The following is a 19,350-nucleotide window of genomic DNA, read 5'->3' on the forward strand; positions in this document are numbered from 1 at the left end:
AGGGTGAAGTGTCAGTGCCAACACGCCCAAGCGTACCACAAATTGCGTCCCTTAGGTCTGCCAGGAACCAATCATCGTAGGTTTGAATTCAGTTAGCCATGATTGATTTGAGGTTTCTTAGTCCCATACTACATTCCTGGGCCTAGATTTTCGAAGTTCTTTCAGCGCTAAGATGATAGTAAGTTAATGTTAACGTATGGCACTTACAACTATCTTAGCGCTAAAAGAGCTTTGAAATTCTGGGCCCAGGGTTAAGCAATGTAATAAACATCTAAGATCTGCCTCACTATGTGTTACTTTGCCACATCAAACTGACGCACTGTTATATACAGCTGTGCATAAAATAAGCACCACCCTGTATTTATACCAATTAATTTTGTCTGAAATGAAATTCTAAACTCTTTCCAAAAAATACCCTTTATAATTTGATAGAGCAAGCATTTAACATTTCAAAAACATCATTGAAATTACCATGCACTTTAATTAGGATAATTGCCTATATTTAAAACATTTGTTTTTCTGTCCTAAAACAAGTTACATTATTTTAAAAAGTGAAAGTAAAAATTGATTGTTGTGTGGCCTATAAATCCGTTATTTATTGTGAATGGATGGAAGTTTGTAAACTGAGTTTGAGGAAAGGTTACAAGCTGAAAGAAAAGGAGCATTTAAGAATGTAGTAAAAGTTGCTTTACAAACAAAACAAACAGATTTTAATCAACATATTCTTTCATAAAGAAAAGAAAAGGTTATGGTATTTGTAAAACTGTCAGTGGATAAAGCTTCTTTAACTACAGGTTGATTAAATTGATGGCTATACCCTAACGTTTCTGTAGGATCACATCTTATTTTCAAAATCGGGTGGTACTTAATTAATGCGCAGGTGCATACTGTTGACCTCAGCGGCTTTCATCCCAGATGACCGACTATCAGTGTCTTCTAACGGACAATGGACAATGCGATTTATTTATTTTTGTTTAGATTTTGACTTAGTTTAACTTAAAGTTTGCTTGTTTGTCTGTTGCCTAACGCCGCACTCAATATTTCACTATATGGCGGCGGTCTGTAAATAATCGACTCTGGATATGACAATCCAGTGATCGACATGGGCATCGTCATGTCCAATTGGGTGACATGTGTCAACCAGGACACCAGCTTGACCAGCCGATCCCGTTAAGTTGAAGGAATATTTTCTGCTCGTACGCACGTATACCACGATACATAACGACACAATTGTTGCTTTTAGTTAAAGGTTGTGTGAGATGATACCTTTCATACAATGAGTAGTTTGTTGACTTCATACTTAAGTGAAATATTCCCTGTGTTTGTTTCAGATCTACGCCTGGGTTTCCATCATATTCGTCCTCGTCTCAATCTTCTCCTTCTGCGCAGAGACTCACCCGCACTTCCGGGTAAAACCGGAAGACATCCGACAATTTAGAACATTGTACGAGTTCCTCAATTTCCAGAAAATAGACTGGAGCAAAAATGTAACACTACATAACATGACAACCAACGGAAGTGACGTCAGATCAGGTTGCAGTGGCACTAAGAAAAAGGAAAAAGATCAGCTAGTGCCACACCCATGTCTTGTGATGATAGACTTATCATGTCTGTTGTTTTTCTCGCTGGAATACTTCACACGTTTCCTCTGTTCGCCGAGTAAAAAGAAGTTTATCCGAGCCTTACAAAACATCATCGACTTTGTCGCCATTGTACCGGACTATATTGAGTTCTTGTTTTTGGTTTTTGATCCCCTTGGACGTCAAGGAATGCCCATAATGGACTTCATCTTTATTCTGCGCATGCTCCGTTTGTTCCGGATCTTCCGGTTGATCCGCCATGTTCCCGGGTTATGGATTCTCTTGTACACCCTAAAAGCGAGTTTCAACGAACTGATGTTGATGTTTGTGTTTCTGCTGATTGGAATGGTAGTGTTTGCGTCCCTCATCCATTTTGCTGAAAATGATAACGGATTCGATAACATTCCTATAGGATTCTGGTGGAGCGTGGTCACCATGACAACCGTGGGTTATGGGGACATGTATCCTCAAACTGCTATAGGTTATATTGTAGGGTCTCTGTGTGCAGTAGCAGGCCTTCTAATGATTGCCTTCACGGTGCCGATCATTGTGAGTAACTTTGTGCTGTACTACACGCATGTGCAGTACGGACTCGCCCGTAGGGACCGTGACCGGGAACGGATGCTGCAAGAAGAGGATGATGACGTATCCATCAACAGTGCGCGTTCAGCAACGACGAAGCCCCCGGTAAAGCCTGCTGTAGATACTGCTGCTATTGAACTTGGAGAAAATATTTCTCTTACAGTAACCTGTGAGAAAGACTCACAGGAAAAGGGGAAGTAATCATGTTTGCCGACAAGCTATAGGGTACAGAGGGAGCTTTATCACACTTGCCACCGCTAGGCATTACGTCATTTGGATGGCGGAACATGTATAGGTCTTGTCAGGAGCAGTTTTGTAATAGAAGGAAACGTTATTTAAGATCAACAATAATATTCGGACAAAGGGAAAAATTAATGAAGTTTCATGTCTTCGTGTTACACTACTAAATGCCAATGAAAGCCTACATATGACTATTCCTGGAACATACATGGTAAAATGTATACGTTCCGTACTCCCAGAGATACGTAGCGTACTCATATTAATGTATTGATGAAGGTGTATTGTTGAAACTTTGTTTACAAGCAGAAGCCAGACATATGTACTTCTTAATCATGTTCTTAATCACTGAACTCGGGATATAACGAATTTCAGCAGACCCACAGTCAGTTCATTATATCCGAAGTTCATCATATCCGAGACTCGTTGCTCGTATCGTCCATTGAGTACCACTAAGAATATTGCAGTTTCGTTACATCGACTGTTCGTTATATCCGACTTAGTTTTATGCAGAGTGGTTTATAGAGCATACTCGTGCTTCGACTGTGTCGACGTCGGCTGTAATCCTTCCAATGTTCTTGTTCCTTTGATCCACACAGTATTGTACTTGTAATCTGGTTATTCAGAGGTTATGGGCAGCTGGGTAGTTAAGAGGTTAAAGTGCTCGCTCGTCACGACGAAGCCGGACCGGGTTCGATCCCTCACCAAAACGGTGTAAAACTCAATCAGGGTTGGAATTCTGTATTTTTGTTTGATGCATATTATTATGAGTATAGGGTCTTATGAACCTATTCCTCCATCTATCCCATCATGGAGACAAGCATGGGGTCTCAAGACCTATTCTACCCTTTATTATAAAGGTTCTTTATTGTAGAGGTCACGGGGACCAATTAAATCCTCCACTTAGAAAACAGGCCGTAAAATGAAAAAGACGCGATAAATGCTCACACAGGCATGTGCCGTATACTCTAAATATTCGTTATGTACGATGTTTCATATTTCATATTCGGTGATATGGGTACCAGGTGCCATTCAATATTTAGGAGTCCTTACACTCAGTCTAAGTAAACTTAAGCTCAGTGTTATTCGTGACACTGCTATACTGAGTCTAACAAAACCTTGTGGAAGGTCGCGTCAGGTAACCTTTGAGCGACCTATGACCGTCCAATCAAAGGCGAGACTGCTGAACGGATTGAACCAGTCAGACAACAGCTACTATTTAAGGTTCGGCGGGACTTACAAAATGTATTTTCTCTTCCCCGGTCGCCAACACTGATCTCACAACAAATGAAAACCCGCATAAAACAGATATATGACCTGCAGAATATACGCTTTGGGGTTTCCGTTGACATGGTTATCATTAGCTAATATTTCCTCAAGCTGACATCCTTGAATACTTACAAAACGCTATTTTCAGCGACTGTTTACTCACTGTTGTGGCGTGCTCCATGTGCATCACTCGGAAGCGATCGTACGGAAAATAGCATTCGGAATCGTTCGGGTACAAAATATTTTCGAGGTAAAAGTTCAAAAGGTATGTGCGATTGTCAACTTTCGCGATTTGGTAAGCTGTATTCTGATTGGTCAATTGAAAAGGTTACCTGACGCGACCTTCCACACGGTTTTGTTAGACTCAGTATAGCAGTGTAACGAATAATACAGAGTTTACTTAGACTGTCCTTACACTGTGTCTCGTAGTCCGTACTCTGTGTATAGGAGTCTGTGCACTGTGTCTCGGAGTCCGGAGTCTGTACACTGTGTCTCTGAGTCCGTACACTGTGTCTCGGAGTCTGGAGTCTGTACACTGTCTCGGAGTCCGTGCACTGTGTCTCGGAGTCCTTACACTCTGTCCTGCAGTCCGTACACTGTGTCTCGGAGTCCGGAGTCTGTACACTGTCTCGGAGTCCGTGCACTGTGTCTCGGAGTCCTTACACTCTGTCCTGCAGTCCGTACAGTGTGTCTCGAAGTCCGGAGTCTGTTCACTGTCTCGGAGTCCGTGCACTGTGTCTCGGAGTCCGGAGTCCGTGCACTGTGTCTCGGAGTCCGGAGTCTGTACACTGTCTCGGAGTCCGTGCACTGTGTCTCGGAGTCCTTACACTCTGTCCTGCAGTCTGTACACTGTGTCTCGGAGTCCGGAGTCCGTGCACTGTGTCTCAGAGTCCGTGCACTGTGTCTCGGAGTCCGGAGTCTGCGCACTGTGTCTCGGAGTCCGAAGTCTGTGCACTGTGTCTCGGAGTCCGTACACTGTCTCTCGGAGTCCGTGCACTGTGTCTCAGAGTCCGTACACTGTGTCTCAGAGTCCGTACACTGTGTCTCGGAGTCCTGTGAGTCTGCACTGTGTCTCGGAGTCCGTGCACGAAGTCTGTGCACTGTCGGAGTCTCTCGGAGTCCGGAGTCTGCACTGTGTCTCAGAGTCCGTACACTGTGTCTCGGAGTCCGTACACTGTGTCTCGGAGTCCGTACACTGTGTCTCGGAGTCCGCACTCTGTGTCTCGGAGTCCGTGCACTGTGTCTCGGAGTCCGGAGTCCGTGCACTGTGTCTCGGAGTCCGCACTCTGTGTCTCGGAGTCCGTACACTGTGTCTCGGAGTCCGCACTCTGTGTCTCAAAGTCCGTACACTACGTCTAGGAGTCCACACAAGGTATCACAGAGTCCGGAGTCCATGCAATGGGCCAGAGTGGGGCATCTGCGAAAACGTATACATGTACTTAAAACTTTAATCTTGAAATGTCAAAAAGTCGCTAAGAGAGCCAAACCAAGGTAATAACTCGTTTGGCTGTCCATGAAGAAACGTTCAAATGTCGCCTGTAACTCACTGAAGAGAAGAATGAGGATTAACGTCGTAATACATTGTCTTCAAACGATGCTTGAACAGTTATTGATCGACAGGCGATGCACAACTCGTCCAGACATATATCTAAATATAATACATCACGACTGTGTGTGTGAAAGCATCGATCAAGTTGGGTATGTAACGTCAGTGTGGTCATTACCTGAAACATACCAATACATCATAAATTACATCCATGGGATTGGCCAGCACGGCTAGATTCTGTCTCTGTTGAGCAACTCGCGTTGTAGGTAATATACATGGATATATAGGAACCGAATATGAATCGTAAAACAGATCGACTCCTGTAGATATCTCTCCGACTTACGTGCACAAACTCTGTGTTTCTATATTTATCTGGTTAGATCCAGATGCTCTGTATAATGGTGTCAAATTCAGACAGATATTTATTGATTATTTCATGGAAACAGCTTAGGTTCGTGATCTACTAGATCTATTCGATTGAGACTTCAGCGGGGAATTATATAGCTCGCAGTTCTCAAACTGTATATTTATTTTGTCTAATGGAAGTAGGGCGCTTAAATGTTTTAATAAATGACGTATTGTAAATCGGTCAGAGGAGATATGAAATTTCTCAAAGACATTAATTATGTTTATGAAGTCTAAGATGTCTTTTCAAAAATACAGCCATGTTTGGAAAAGAGATGCTAGTCGACAATTTAACACTATATGTTATCTCCGCACGTGACCCTTAAAACGTCGGCATGGGGAAGGACGCCATGGTCGTCGTTCTTTTAGAATCGGGGCAGTGGGGTAGCATAGTGGTTCAAGCGTTCGGTCATCACACCGAAGACCCGGTTCGATTCCCCACACGGGTACAATGTGTGAAGCCCATTTCTGGTGTCTCCCGTCGTGATATTGCTGGAATATTGCTAACGGCGGCGTAACACTAAACTCACTCACTCACTATCTTTAAGTGATCAACGTGTCTTTATACACGGGCGTGAGAACTACCACTTTTGCGTCAAATTGCATGCATTCCTTACACACATGGTTTTGGAGATCCCGAAGCCTTCCATCAACGACCATAGCGCTACTGAAGCATCCATTAAGGACATTCTGTTCTTATTAGTATCATATTATTATGAGTCGAGATGAACTAGGCTTTAACGTAGAGTTAGTATTGAGCCTATATAGTGACGTGATTGCTTGTACTCATTGTCGGTTTAATAGCGCAGCTCAAAGAGATACAGTTCCATGGAGTTTAACATAGATACCCTACTCGGACACAACATACTGTGAACAAACCCATCAGTCACTCTGACAAGCTCCAACAGGATAACGAAAAGTACCACATTTTAACGGGGATCGAACCTTCCGCTCACTGACAGACACTCTAACCACTACACCACCAAGCTGGTGTCCTGTGTGGATGTGCCATTTTGAACATTAGGGCAATTTTGTAATAATAACTATTGCATACATTTATTTATAGGATTTGATCATGTTAGAAACAGATATTGAAATTAGAATTTTATGTCCTATTGAACTCCGCTGTTTTTGATAATATGTCATAGGAATCATCGAAGTCAATCATTTTATGTGACATTTATCAAAGTTTATACTTCTTTTCTTGTTTATTATATATTATCTTCAAGTTCATGTTCTCCTTTTAAATAATACCTTCCTTCATTCGAAGTTACTGAAGGTCTATTATTTTATCAATTTCTTCCAGTTTTACTATTTACATCCACAACGTATTATTAACCAATCAGACGGCAGCGGTTTGTTTACTGCTGCTGAGGTCACGCGTATACACGATACTTACAGCATGGGTGTATAGGCCAGTCCTTTCCTTATGTAAATACTTTGTAAATAACACCAGGTGAAGAACTATCTCATACCGTTTGCCATTTGAAAATGTTTTATTTTTATATTGACGATTTGGGTTGTGTCAAAAGATAGGTAGCTCGCGGCACGTTTTAGTGCACTAGTGGAATAACCATGACATGATCTCGTAAAATCCCGTGATGGCGAGATTAGGGAATGACATCATTTTACCCACGTGACTTTCATTGCAGGCTGGGAACACTTTGGTCGAGACAAAAGAAATCAAAATTGATATAAAAAAACTGACCCCATTTTAGTCCGTTAATGTCCGGAAAGTACCGAAGTGTTCCGAGCACGCTCCTGTGTCCCAGGGTTTGGTTTTTCCACCGTTTGTTTTTCTCTCCCTGTTAACTATGCATTCACTGTGATAATCTTTGCAATAAAGTACCAGTGCAACAACGCGATTGTTTCGTGTTACACCATTGTAGTGAGTGAGTGAGTTTAGTTTTACGTCGCACTTGGCAATATGCCAGCTATATGGTGGCGGTCTGTAAATAATCGAGTTTGGACCAGACAATCCAGTGATCAACAGCATGAGCATCTATCTACGCAATTGGGATATGATGGCATGTGTCAACTAAGTCAGCGAGCTTGACTACTCGATCCCGTTAGTCGCCTCTTACGACAAGCATGAGTTGCTGAAGACCAATTCTAACCTGAATCATCATGGGTCAAATTTCACCGTAAGACTCAATACTTTTGTTGGTTGCAGAGAGCCGACATGTTTTGAAAGTTTACATGTCCATGGGTCATTCTGATGGCCCAACCAATGTTCCATACACGTTCAGCATTGCAACATACTTACATGTATACGTTACTTGCACTACAGTGTCTGAAGACGATTGGACAATTCGTCTGTGAAACTACAAAACTTTTTTAGAGCTCCCTTTTGTGTCATATTAATACATATTTTTTTTATCTTTCAAAATTTACGTTTCAAAAATTTGGTCACTGATCGTCCGTTTGGAAATATGCATGTGTGTGAAAGCAGAGACCATAATCTCTTATATGGTCTCTGGTGAGGGTCCCAGTGAGTATAGGAACTATTACAGCCAACACTACCTGGTGTGTCTGTAGGTTGTTGGCACTATACACGTGTGACAAGAAGTCTGGGAACCGTCCAGCACCTACATTACTCCAGATAGTCCTCCCACGTGACACGGCCACGGAAATACAGGTCAACGTGACATCATATCCAACTCAGTCACAAAATCATGAAATCGTGTTTATTGTATATTTGGTCGACCACACAACACCTTCATTTACAAATCAACACGACAGCGTGTACACAATCGTGGCATATTACTGGTTGAAGAGCACACATTCACACACTCCTGTTCTAATACTCAATGTGGTCAGTGTTACAAGCAAGCGGTATAGAGCCAGTGTCAGGATTTCTACGGCCATTATATGTACAGGATGCTCGCGGGTTCAGACACGACGTTGGAACAACATAAACTACGACGACTCTACGGCGAGTGGTCTGGCTTGGAAGCTTTATTTAAATGCTTGTTGTATGCTTTCATACGATAACCTGGGCCCCGTTTCACAAAGCGCTCGTAAGCCTAAGATCTCGTACCTTTTCTCGTAGCATTCGTACCTCCTATACTGTAACATTGACTTACGATAGTCGTAGCGCTACGAGAGCTTGGTGAAACGGGACACTGGATGTTCATCACAGACAAATATCAACTTGTTTCGAGAACTACCCCATGGTTATGTTGTTTTGTGGACATCTTAATTCACAATGTCGAGTGATTTCAGCCAATGATTAGGATCATCTTAACTTTCGGAAATGTTACAAACAACAAATGGTCCACTCACAATACTCACTTCTCCACGACTGTCGCCAGCCAATTTCATATCTGTTCGTCACTCCAATTCCGCAAATGATAGCGCAAGTGGCGGATCAAGTACGTTTTTTTAAATAATAAAATCCCTACAGAGGAGAGGAGGAATCCTGGGAATGACCCAAATAATATTCAGTTAAAGGTTGACACACACACTATTCATATCACAAGTTGCCGTACTTACATCATGTTTTGTTACACAGCTATATAGCCATTGTTCAGTATACACAACTAGTTTTCTTCAGATCTAAAGCATCGATTTAAAACCTACAACGTGTAAAGACTAGTGTCCTATAGTTGCCTTTGCAGAGAAGTCCTTCAGCTGTTCCCGCGTCTAATCTGCTGCTTCATACGTTTTGGCTTCGGGGTCGGGTGCTTCGCGTCGTCGAAGTCATCGACTGCTGACCTGAAGCCGTAGTACAGGTGGAAGTTGCTGGTGATGATGGGTACAGGCATGCCGATGATGATGATGCCGGTTAACGCGCACAGTGATGCAATAAAGTAGCCCGCCCATGACGTAGGAACCTTGTCACCATAACCGACGGTCGTCATAGTGATGAGAGCCCACCACAGTCCAGTAAACATGGATTCGAACGAGTCTGCGCGAAATATCTCGGCGCAGTAGACGAGGCTGGCGTAGATGATGATGGCGAAGAGGACGAACGTGAATAGAAGAAGTACCTCCCTCAAACTGGCCCTGAGGGACAGAAGAAGTACCCGTAGTGCTCGATAATGTTTGGCGAGAGTGAAGATTCGCAGAACTCTCATCACCATCAGAATCTGAAGGATTAGCTTTCCAGGAATCATCGACGGTTGATGCCACTGTTCAAGGTCAACAGCACTGGTGATCAGTTCTACCCAGAGGGGCAGAAGGTACATGAGGTCACACCACGTGAGGAAACCCCGGAACAGCAACTTCCGGTGGGGACAGTAGGTGACACGGAGAATGAACTCCACAGTAAAGAAGACCGCGCACAATAGTTCCAGGGTTATGATAGCAACGTGAGGTCTTGTGTGGAGAAGAAGCTTAATCTTGGGGTTTTCTTCTGCCTGGATTGCGAGGAACTCGGTCAGGTGGCCAGAGGAATTATTGTGGTCGTCTGTGAAGTTGGAGTCGATGGCGACGCGACACCCGGGGTGGGTGCTGAAGAAAATGTTGGCCACCGAGATCAAAAGGAACACGTAAAAGCACAGGAACCATACCTGGAACATGAACAAAATGGAATTATGACACCAAACTGGCACTTTGATTCAATTTGTGCTTGCGAATGACCATGTGTACCAATGCTAGATTTATCCTGTATCGTTTCACAGGATTCTGAATAATGAAAACAGCACGAATGATGTAATGAAAATCTTTTAAACCCTGATAATTTCACGATAGACACAAAAAATAGTTTCAAAAATGACACCTTAACTGAATTCAAGATATCCCTATGGATACAGTTAGATAATACTTTATTTTCCCGAGGGAAATTTTGGTTACATCGTAAAACACGAAGAACATAACAAAACATGGCATCACAACATATCACAAAGATCATAAACAAATAAATAGGTAAGAGCACTAACAGAGTGAAAGAGTAAGATATGACTAATGCAATGATGAGATAAACATAGAGGTGTAAAATGGTGTACATGAAGGTAAGATGATAAATGAATGAATATGAGGATGAACTGTTTTCGACGGAGTTATATACCCCCCACCCACGTTAATGGATCCTGATTACTCTAAATACATTTCCAACGTTCTCTCGTCATAAAGAAACTCATTTAATCAGTTTTCACCAAACAGCCTCCAAAGTATTACCTAAGAAACTAGAAGCCAAAACTTATATTTCCAAATGATTGCCAACCAAAGCACACGCTGATGTGATAAATCGATTTTTCAGGATGTACTATGCATAGTTTATGGATTCCCCTTCGTAATTACATGGGTCACGGAACTTTCTTACTTGTGCCATTCATTACATGTATAGTTGTAATATTTCAGGAGCAGTCCACATACTTCCATGCGATTTCTCGCTGCGATTAAGTCGGAGAACATCTCCCTAGTAAGTTCCCGTAGCCGTGAACAAACGCAAACGGAAGGCTGAACTCCTGAACCACTCTGATGTCAGATTCCTAAATCTCGGCTCGGCTTTACTTCTTCACATCGATTTCGACTTGACCAGATGGAAATCCTCACAGAAGAGAAATATCCATTGGATGGTCCTCGCGTCTGAGAGTGTTTATGTACATTCGGAACTCTCGGAGAAGCAGAAAACAGATGTACTGGTTCGAAAGTTAAACTTACACGATCTCATATGAAGTTATTCTCATATTTTGACACTGAGAGATATCGTATCGGAGTAACGGTCCGGCTTTAATAAGATTGTTTCCATGCGCCGGTATCCAGAGTACAGTCTCTCCATTCTTTATGATAAATTTCTGGCTCCATATTTTGGCCTCCAAATCTTCGTGTCGCCATTGACACTGATTGCGCTGATTTCTCTTGGACACACGTGCAAGCTGATTGAACGGATAATATTAATTGGGCTCAAAACGAAGCCAGTGTAAGTCAATGTCCAGAGTGTTTATGTTGATACAGAGTGGCTATTGTACGCCTCCGGAAAATAAGTGGTTGTACAAAAGAAAGTCTGTACTGTGACAATACGTTTTATATCAACAAACATTCACCTGTCGATTATACAAACCTTGGCATACTTGGAAGAATCGGGATTATCGAGGAACTCCCAAAATCTGCCCCTGGAGGTCGCGATGAACGCTGGATTTGATACCTTGCGTCGGGGACGTATATTTTCAAACTCTTCCTTCATCATTTCCGTCAGCTGCATCTCCCCTATGGCATCCTCGTAGTACCTCTGACAGCACTCAGACGTAAAAGACTCGCTCAGACCCCAGAATTCCAGCTCCTTCGTCAGACCAATGACGCATGCGTCACGTGGAATGTGGAGTTTGCCGTCACGGTACATTCCGAGAATACATGGAAACATGTCGGAGTTCCGGTCAAAGAACAGTTCCTCCCTTTTCCCATCGAACCTGGTCCGTGTCGGCTTCTCAGCCATCGACCCAAGCCGACTATCTGGAAATCGCAACAGCGTTTTTCGATACGTCTGAAAGATGCGGCCACCGACGTTCAGAGTCACGATGTCATCAACGTCCTCGTTGTTTGAAGATGTGGAGTTGTCATCGGAAGATGTCGACTTGTGGTCTTGAGATGACTGCGTCATAAAAGCACATTCAGTTAATGATAAGAAGATGTCTGAAATCGATACTATTTTTGACCAGGTTCAACATTTTACGCCTCAACTTAAAAAGTCTCACTGTTATCGAAGCTGTATGTAAATATTCGTGACTAGGAGAGGCAAACATAAACATAAACACCGATCAATGTCAACCGAGGACTATGTGAGATTATGTCAATCATTTTAAGTATATCGCTTGAGTAAACATAGCTGACAAGACTGACGGGTGAACATGCCAAGGAATGTACTTCATCACCTGTTGGTGCCGTGTGTCTATGTCGTTGAACGAGTATTGACTGTGCACTTCTGACACGTCCGGAAGTTCGTCACGGGAAGGACGCAGGCGCATGTCAGAATGCTGGAAGAGCGAGTGTCGTCTGCCCGGTGGGCCTGCAGACAGGCGGGAAATCTGAAGAAAGAGAAGTGGATGTATATTCAGACTTCTTATGTCACCTTATCAGGTCAAATGAACCACATGGATGTCGAGAATTTTTCACACCCACATTTTTATAAAACCAGAAATGTGAAGGTTCTGCGTGAATTGCGTTCGCGCTGCACTGGACGTACCGTCGAATATAATATTATTAAGAGATGTAATACATACATTTCCTATGCGATAGTGTAAATTCAAATTCAAATTCTTAGGCAGCTTAAAAAGTAAAGAGTGAAAAGCATTGCTTGGGTAGAATCTCAATTTATAAAGTGTAGAAATCGTGTTACCCGAGAATGGAGGGTAATAGCGGGAATGGGTAGCCCTATGTAATATGTCAAGTTCTTAGATTATCATATTCTCCTGCTTGTGTAGGGGTATTTTGACTAATTCCGCACCATTTTACTAGAGTAAGACTCTTATCTTCAAAGGTGAGGAACTTACTAAAACATGACACCATTTTATTTGACGTCATGGCTTGTTTTATTTTTATTTTTTAAACGTCTGAGAAATACGGAATTTGCATATAGATTGATGAATGTTGGTCTAAGTTTCTTTCATAAAAAAATTTGACGCTCTTTCGACAGAACATCAAACAACTGGTTTAACCGAGAAATGAATGTCCCGAATCGATATGCAATTAGATATTGTATTGTATTTATTGGGCGAAATGCGCATCGGTACGGCCGCGAGTGAGTGTACAGTATTTGTAACCAAATATTTCAAAACACATGACAATATTTTCAATATTGGACTTTCCCTTAATCATTTTAATGTGGTTAGCTCTTTCTCTTCATAGTCACACAAAAATTCTTTAAAAGAAGAATCTTCTTATTGTAACCATGTCATCGTGTATATTTATGTTTTACAGTACTGGTACAAATGAAGTCAATAGCTTAATATCATGTGATTACAATATTTTCAAACATACATTTCACAATATTTATAAAACATACTTTCATGTAAACGTTTATTGTCTTCCTAGTTGTGACAGGGTCAGTTTCACACATATGATTAAATAGAATCGCTGTTCAGTAACGTGTTTATGTGAAATTCAATATTGAATATTGCACATCATTACACTACGTCATCTTCAAACACTTGTATAAAGGCTTTAAATGTTCTATACTACGCTAAACGCATCTTATGTAAATATTTGAAAGGTTAAAAAATACTTCTGACTTACGTCAGATATGATATTGCACACGGATGCATGTAAATAACATAATTAATTCTCAAAACTATCTGAAATATAAGCTAAATCTACATAAGTAATCATTATGATAGGATTGCCATATATGTTCGTCTATTCAACCAACCTTAACTTCAGAGAAATTACCTAATATGTACAATAATCTTGCCATATATTTCTACCGGAGAACAATTTTCACAAAATGGCGTCTTCGCTGACATCGGTACCCGGGATTTTGAGGACTTTTCGTTGATTCAGGGATCTTTAATACATATAATTGTGATATAAGTGATCAGAAACATTATGACTACCTGCGTATTGTTATTCGTTTTTGTGTTTTTCATTGCAACAAAGAGTAGTAGTCAGGTATGCAATAAATGCGGATGATTTTGCGTCAAACATGGCGTCATGATGGACTGAAAATATGGTAAGATTACAGAATACCGGATACCTTCCGCCATCTTTGAAAGCATGCGAGTTTACTTTTGGTTAGGGTTAGGGTAAGGTTTAGGGTTAGGGTAAGGTTTAGGGTTAGGTTGACGTGACACTAAACAATATGGTATCCGGTATTCTGTAAGTGTACCGAAAATTTTAATAATTTCCTTTTAATGTTCAAAATGATTGTAATAATCCATAATTCTTACAACGCGACTCTTCACATTCATGAATATTCTAAAACACTGAACCAATGCATGCGAAGAAAAGAAGAATGGATCTCCCAATATTTGAGAAAACGCTACTCAGTGTAAATCTTAATTTTTCTTTGTTTACTTTCAACAGTTGCAGCGTTTGATACAAGGACGTATTAGGGTTGTACAGGGATCTTTGTGTTTTACCCCTTTTTATCAACGTTGGTTACCATATTATCAAGGGGAGGGGCCAAACATGACATGACTTCCACGAGTATATTCAAGTCCGATTTGTCAGTGATAAAAACATTAACTCCAAAAACACTGCGTTGAATAAAGATCAGACTAGAAAAAGCTGTCGCTTTATCTTCTGACGCTTATCCTCTTTCCAAAACAGTATGCCCACATGACGCAATAACAAATACTCCTATATCTACTTTGAAATTCTGAAAGGAGAAATAATATGCCCCCATTGCACCTACAGCAGTTAAATACAAACCATAGCGATAGTCTTTTGTCACTGGTCACGTCATAATTTTGTCCAATTGTGAAAATAATCCATCTTCAAATACTAGGTTTGTTCTGTACCGCCATTTTGTGACGTCATAAACGTTGTTTCCATAGCTACATTGCCAATGACGTCACACACAGTGAAAAGGAAACGTGACGTCAAACAATGTAGCTCTTCAAAACAAAGCGAAGAGGTAAAGAGCTCATCATTTCATCTGTTCTTATAAGATAGCGCGTTCTTGCAAAAATAGCAAACTGATGTAAAACGGTTTTCCAAATTGTATGTAATCATATTCAACGTCAAAACAAGAGGCACTGAACTGCGCAACAGAATAGTAACTTATGTCTCAAAAGGACCGTCAAGATAAGGTTTCGGTACTTCTAAATCCCCAATGCCATCAGTGGTTCTTCATTTTTAACTACAATTTCAAAACATAAAACGTTATTAAATATAGCTGCCGACACTTTTCATAGTCCTGTCAATAAGGTAAGCGCTATCTAATGAATAAATAATGGACACCGACTATTGTAGCTTCAGGGCTCCACGGGATATATACGTTTTCCCTTGATAATCCTCTACTCAAACTAAAAAGGTTACCGGTACTTAATGGATTACAGAAAATGTTTACGGTACAATAGTAGAACAGACTTCATCACCATCAAACCACCAAGTGGCTCACCTCCAGACCATCCCACCACAAATTGGATCACCATCATAAATCATCGCTTCCCCACCCCACCCGCCTGAATATGCCGACCAATGTGGACGATATTTCGTATATTTAATCTGTCGATCTCCAATTAGACCAGTCTCGACAGCTTCCCTTGCTCACACAAGCATCCTGCTCCTTCAGTTTCTTACTGCACGCTCTTCGCATTATACTTACCTCGTGCAAATTCAAAGATACCCGTGACGATCCGGATTAGAATTGGTCTCATGCTGTTGATCACTGGATCGTCTGGTCCAGACTCTATTATTTACATACCGCTGCTATATAGCTGCAGTATTGCTGAGTGCAGTGTAAAACTAAACTCACTCTTCACTCATTAAACTATTTTCAAAATTTCATTTCAGCAAGTATCAATTGTTGATCATGTGCAACCGAGGTAAACATGGTGGGTTGGCAGGGTGGGGCGGCAGTGGGAAGTTTTGGTACCCATGCATAAAGGGTGAGAAAAACCTAATCTTCGAAGACAACTGTCAGAAAAGGGTTATGCTTTGTTTAAATTTCTTGCATTTCCTTTTTGGTTTACATCAGGGCTCAAGATAAAGGTCGTATCGGCGTATGTACGGATAAAAAATTCGCACGATACGGTAGGAAATAATTCAGAAAACGTAGCAGATACGCACCGCAGCGATGGTGTACGGTCCTAGAATCATTTACAGACCTATTTATCTGAAAAAGTATTGTTTTATTGTTTACTGAACTGTTTACACAAGGGTAGCAGTGTTGTGGTGCATATATGAAACGAAACACAAGATTACTGATACCCCATGAAATTCCATTCAGTACTCTAAATGTACTCTTAAGTTTTTCCAGAACTTATTTATTGAAAAAATAAGGACTACGTACTCCTGATGTTGAAAAATTATCTGGAGCCCTGCAAGTAACCCATGCTTATCGCAAGAGGCGACTAACGGGATCGGGTGGTCAGACTAGCTGACTTGGTTGAAACATGTTATCGTATCCTAAATGCATAGATCGATGCTCATGCTGTTGCTCATTGGATTGTCTTGTCCAGAATCGATTATTTACAGACCGCTGCTATATAGCTGGAATATTGCTGAATGCAGCGTTAAACACCAAACAGACACCAACGGTCCCAATTTAATAACTCTTTTCAGAATAGCAAACCCTGCATCGAAGGTACTGAAAAAGTACCCGTTATTTTTAACTAAATGTTCCTGGAATGCAGTATCGATGAGAGTACCAGCGGGTTGGAGAAAGTGTAGCAAAATTAATCACTGGATTGTTTAGCTCAGGTTTGATTTTTTCTACAGCTAACAAACAAAATGCTACAACTTACCTTAAAGAGTACTTATCCAGCGAAAAACTACTTTAAGTGTATGCTTCAGTTTCTTTACAACTTATCTACTTCGAATTAAAACTTTAAACATCAACACAGCTGGAACAAAATAGCAATAAAACGGTTGACAGCTCGTTATCCGCGAACATGTGGAAGATATGATACAAACTGTCTGACCGCTGATACCGTCAGTCTAACACAAGGTCAATGCCATAACGTCAGAACTTCCGGTCTATCTTATCTCCTCTTCCACGAAGCTATGCGGACCATGATAAAGTCCCTCACAGGCCAATATGATGCCAATAGACAGCTAGGCTCACGCCTAGCCTCCGAATATATCTCATTTTGATAGATCCAAATAAGTTATTTTACAATGAAAAGAGCCACGGTGAATTTGGAGATTCAGAACCTGAATGTCAGGAAATATAGCTTGCATCATTTAGGGCTTTACCATTGCAGAAAGGGCAGGGTCGAGGTGAGAATAATGTGGTTGAGGGGCTGTGAGACATACTCTCTCTGTATATAAGAACTTTCCCCGTGCTAATCTTTATCCGGAACCATTTCAAAACCGGCACAAAACAAAATGAACAATAGCACCATCAACAAGAATCTCCTTAAATCTCACCCACCAGTTCCTCGCCATCATGAAGACAGGAGTAGGAAGGTTCAGAAGTGAACATTACACCAGTTCGCGGAATCCAGTCTGGCGATGAGTGTTTTGAGAATCTTGTTTTCAGTTATTTAATCAGTTCGACAGCTGGGTATGCATGTCCATCGACATGACCTGATGCAAAGAAACTCTACATTAAAAATCAACAACAAATATATGTGTCGCACCAAATACACATGCAGTCGGTATAACTAACATTAATCCCGAGTACTTAATCCTGTCGGTCTTAATCTACAGCACAGTTAGAAGTAGTTTTAGCACAGCACAGCTGCAATATCCACAAGTCATCGACCACAGCACAGCTGACCTATCCACAAGCCACTGACCACAACACAGCTGCACTAACCATAAGGCATTGACCACACCAAAGCTGCACTATCCACAACCCATTTCCCACAGCACAGCTGCATTATCAACAACGAATCCATCACAGCACAGCTGCACTATCCACAAGCCATTGACCACATCACAGCTGCACTATCCACAAGCCATTGACCACATCACAGCTCCACTATCCACAAGCCACTGACCACACCACATCTACACTATCCACAAGCTACTGACCACATCAGAGCTACACTATCCACAACCCATTGACCACAGTACAGCTGCACTATCAATAACGTATCTATCACAGCACAGCTACACTATCCACAACCCACTGACCACACCACAGCTGCACCATGAATATGAATCCATCAAAGCACAGCTGCACTATCAATAACGTATCTATCACAGCACAGCTACACTATCCACAACCCACTGACCACACCACAGCTGCACCATGAATATGAATCCATCAAAGCACAGCTGCACTATCCATAAACCATGACCACAGCACAGCTGCACTATTCACAAACCATTTACCACAGCACAGCTGCACTAACCATAACCCATTGACCACTGTACAGCACCACTATCATAACGAATCCATCACAACACAGCTGCACAATCCACAACCCATTGACCACAGCACAGCTGCACGATCCAGAACCCATTGACCACTGCAAAGCTGCATTATCCACAGCCGTTGACCACTGCACAGCTGCACTTTCCACAACCCATTGACCACAGCCCAGCTGCACTATCGACAACCCATTGACCACTGCCCAGCTGCACTATCGACATCCCATTGAGCACATAACAGCTGCACTATCCACATCCCATAGAGCACATAACAGCTGCACTATCCACAACCCATTGACAGATGCACTATCAACAACTCATTGACCACTTCACAGCTGCACTATCAATAATGAATCTATCACAACACAACTGCACTATCCAAAAGCCATTTATCACAGCAGGGCTGCACTATCCTTCAAACACAGCAGTAAAGTGTATGTTCCAGTCTTTGAATGGTATTTTGAGGTAATGCCAATAGAATTCCTCATGATACAGAAGTTGATACCTACAAATTCTCAAACCCACCCTCAACCTTTGACCACAGTACAGCTGTATTACCCACATGCAGTCTGCCACGGCACAGTGTACTGTTCCCAATAACCTCAGTCCACTGCAATATCTCCGACCAGTTGATCTGTGCCTGGTAGTACAAGGGAGACAACACACCACAGTTCATGGAAGACAATCCACCAAGATGGTGCAGTACATCAGTATCTTAGTATAACTGACATGAAGTGACCTTTGTAAGAGAACAAGTCCCTTCATCTTGGACTACACTATACTAGGTTATTCTGCCATCACCTCCAT

At 41.7% G+C, this 19,350-nt stretch overlaps 3 protein-coding genes across 4 annotated transcripts in view; 1 reads left to right on the top strand and 2 right to left on the bottom strand.

The window, feature by feature from the left end:
• LOC124263481 (potassium voltage-gated channel protein Shaw-like) overlaps window positions 1-3,409 on the top strand; it is an 84,226-nt gene extending 80,817 nt beyond the window's left edge. The window contains exon 3 of one of the 2 annotated variants that reach the window (XM_046698132.1): window positions 1,332-3,408. In XM_046698132.1, coding sequence (XP_046554088.1) covers window positions 1,332-2,363 — 1,032 coding nt within the window. In that variant the 3' untranslated portion in view covers window positions 2,364-3,408. Of the gene's footprint in view, window positions 1-1,331 lie in introns of both variants that reach the window. The other variant, XM_046698131.1, reaches the window with a different exon arrangement.
• An 829-nt stretch (window positions 3,410-4,238) lies between these two features.
• Window positions 4,239-6,883, bottom strand: LOC124263476 (hyphal wall protein 2-like). Its single transcript, XM_046698129.1, has 2 exons — window positions 6,874-6,883; window positions 4,239-4,996 (listed from the first exon to the last, which is right to left on the bottom strand). Exons 1-2 carry the CDS (start codon window positions 6,881-6,883, stop codon window positions 4,239-4,241), a joined length of 768 nt encoding a protein of 255 aa, XP_046554085.1.
• A 1,406-nt stretch (window positions 6,884-8,289) lies between these two features.
• Window positions 8,290-15,052, bottom strand: LOC124263484 (potassium voltage-gated channel subfamily C member 3-like). Its single transcript, XM_046698137.1, has 4 exons — window positions 14,929-15,052; window positions 12,435-12,587; window positions 11,627-12,154; window positions 8,290-10,133 (listed from the first exon to the last, which is right to left on the bottom strand). Exons 1-4 carry the CDS (start codon window positions 14,929-14,931, stop codon window positions 9,249-9,251), a joined length of 1,569 nt encoding a protein of 522 aa, XP_046554093.1. The 5' UTR covers window positions 14,932-15,052; the 3' UTR covers window positions 8,290-9,248.
• Between the last annotated feature and the right edge of the window lie 4,298 nt (window positions 15,053-19,350).

This window comes from Haliotis rubra, unplaced genomic scaffold, assembly GCF_003918875.1.
Source record: "Haliotis rubra isolate DU_JTF1 unplaced genomic scaffold, ASM391887v1 Scf885, whole genome shotgun sequence".
NCBI classification, from domain to species: Eukaryota; Metazoa; Mollusca; class Gastropoda; order Lepetellida; family Haliotidae; genus Haliotis; species Haliotis rubra.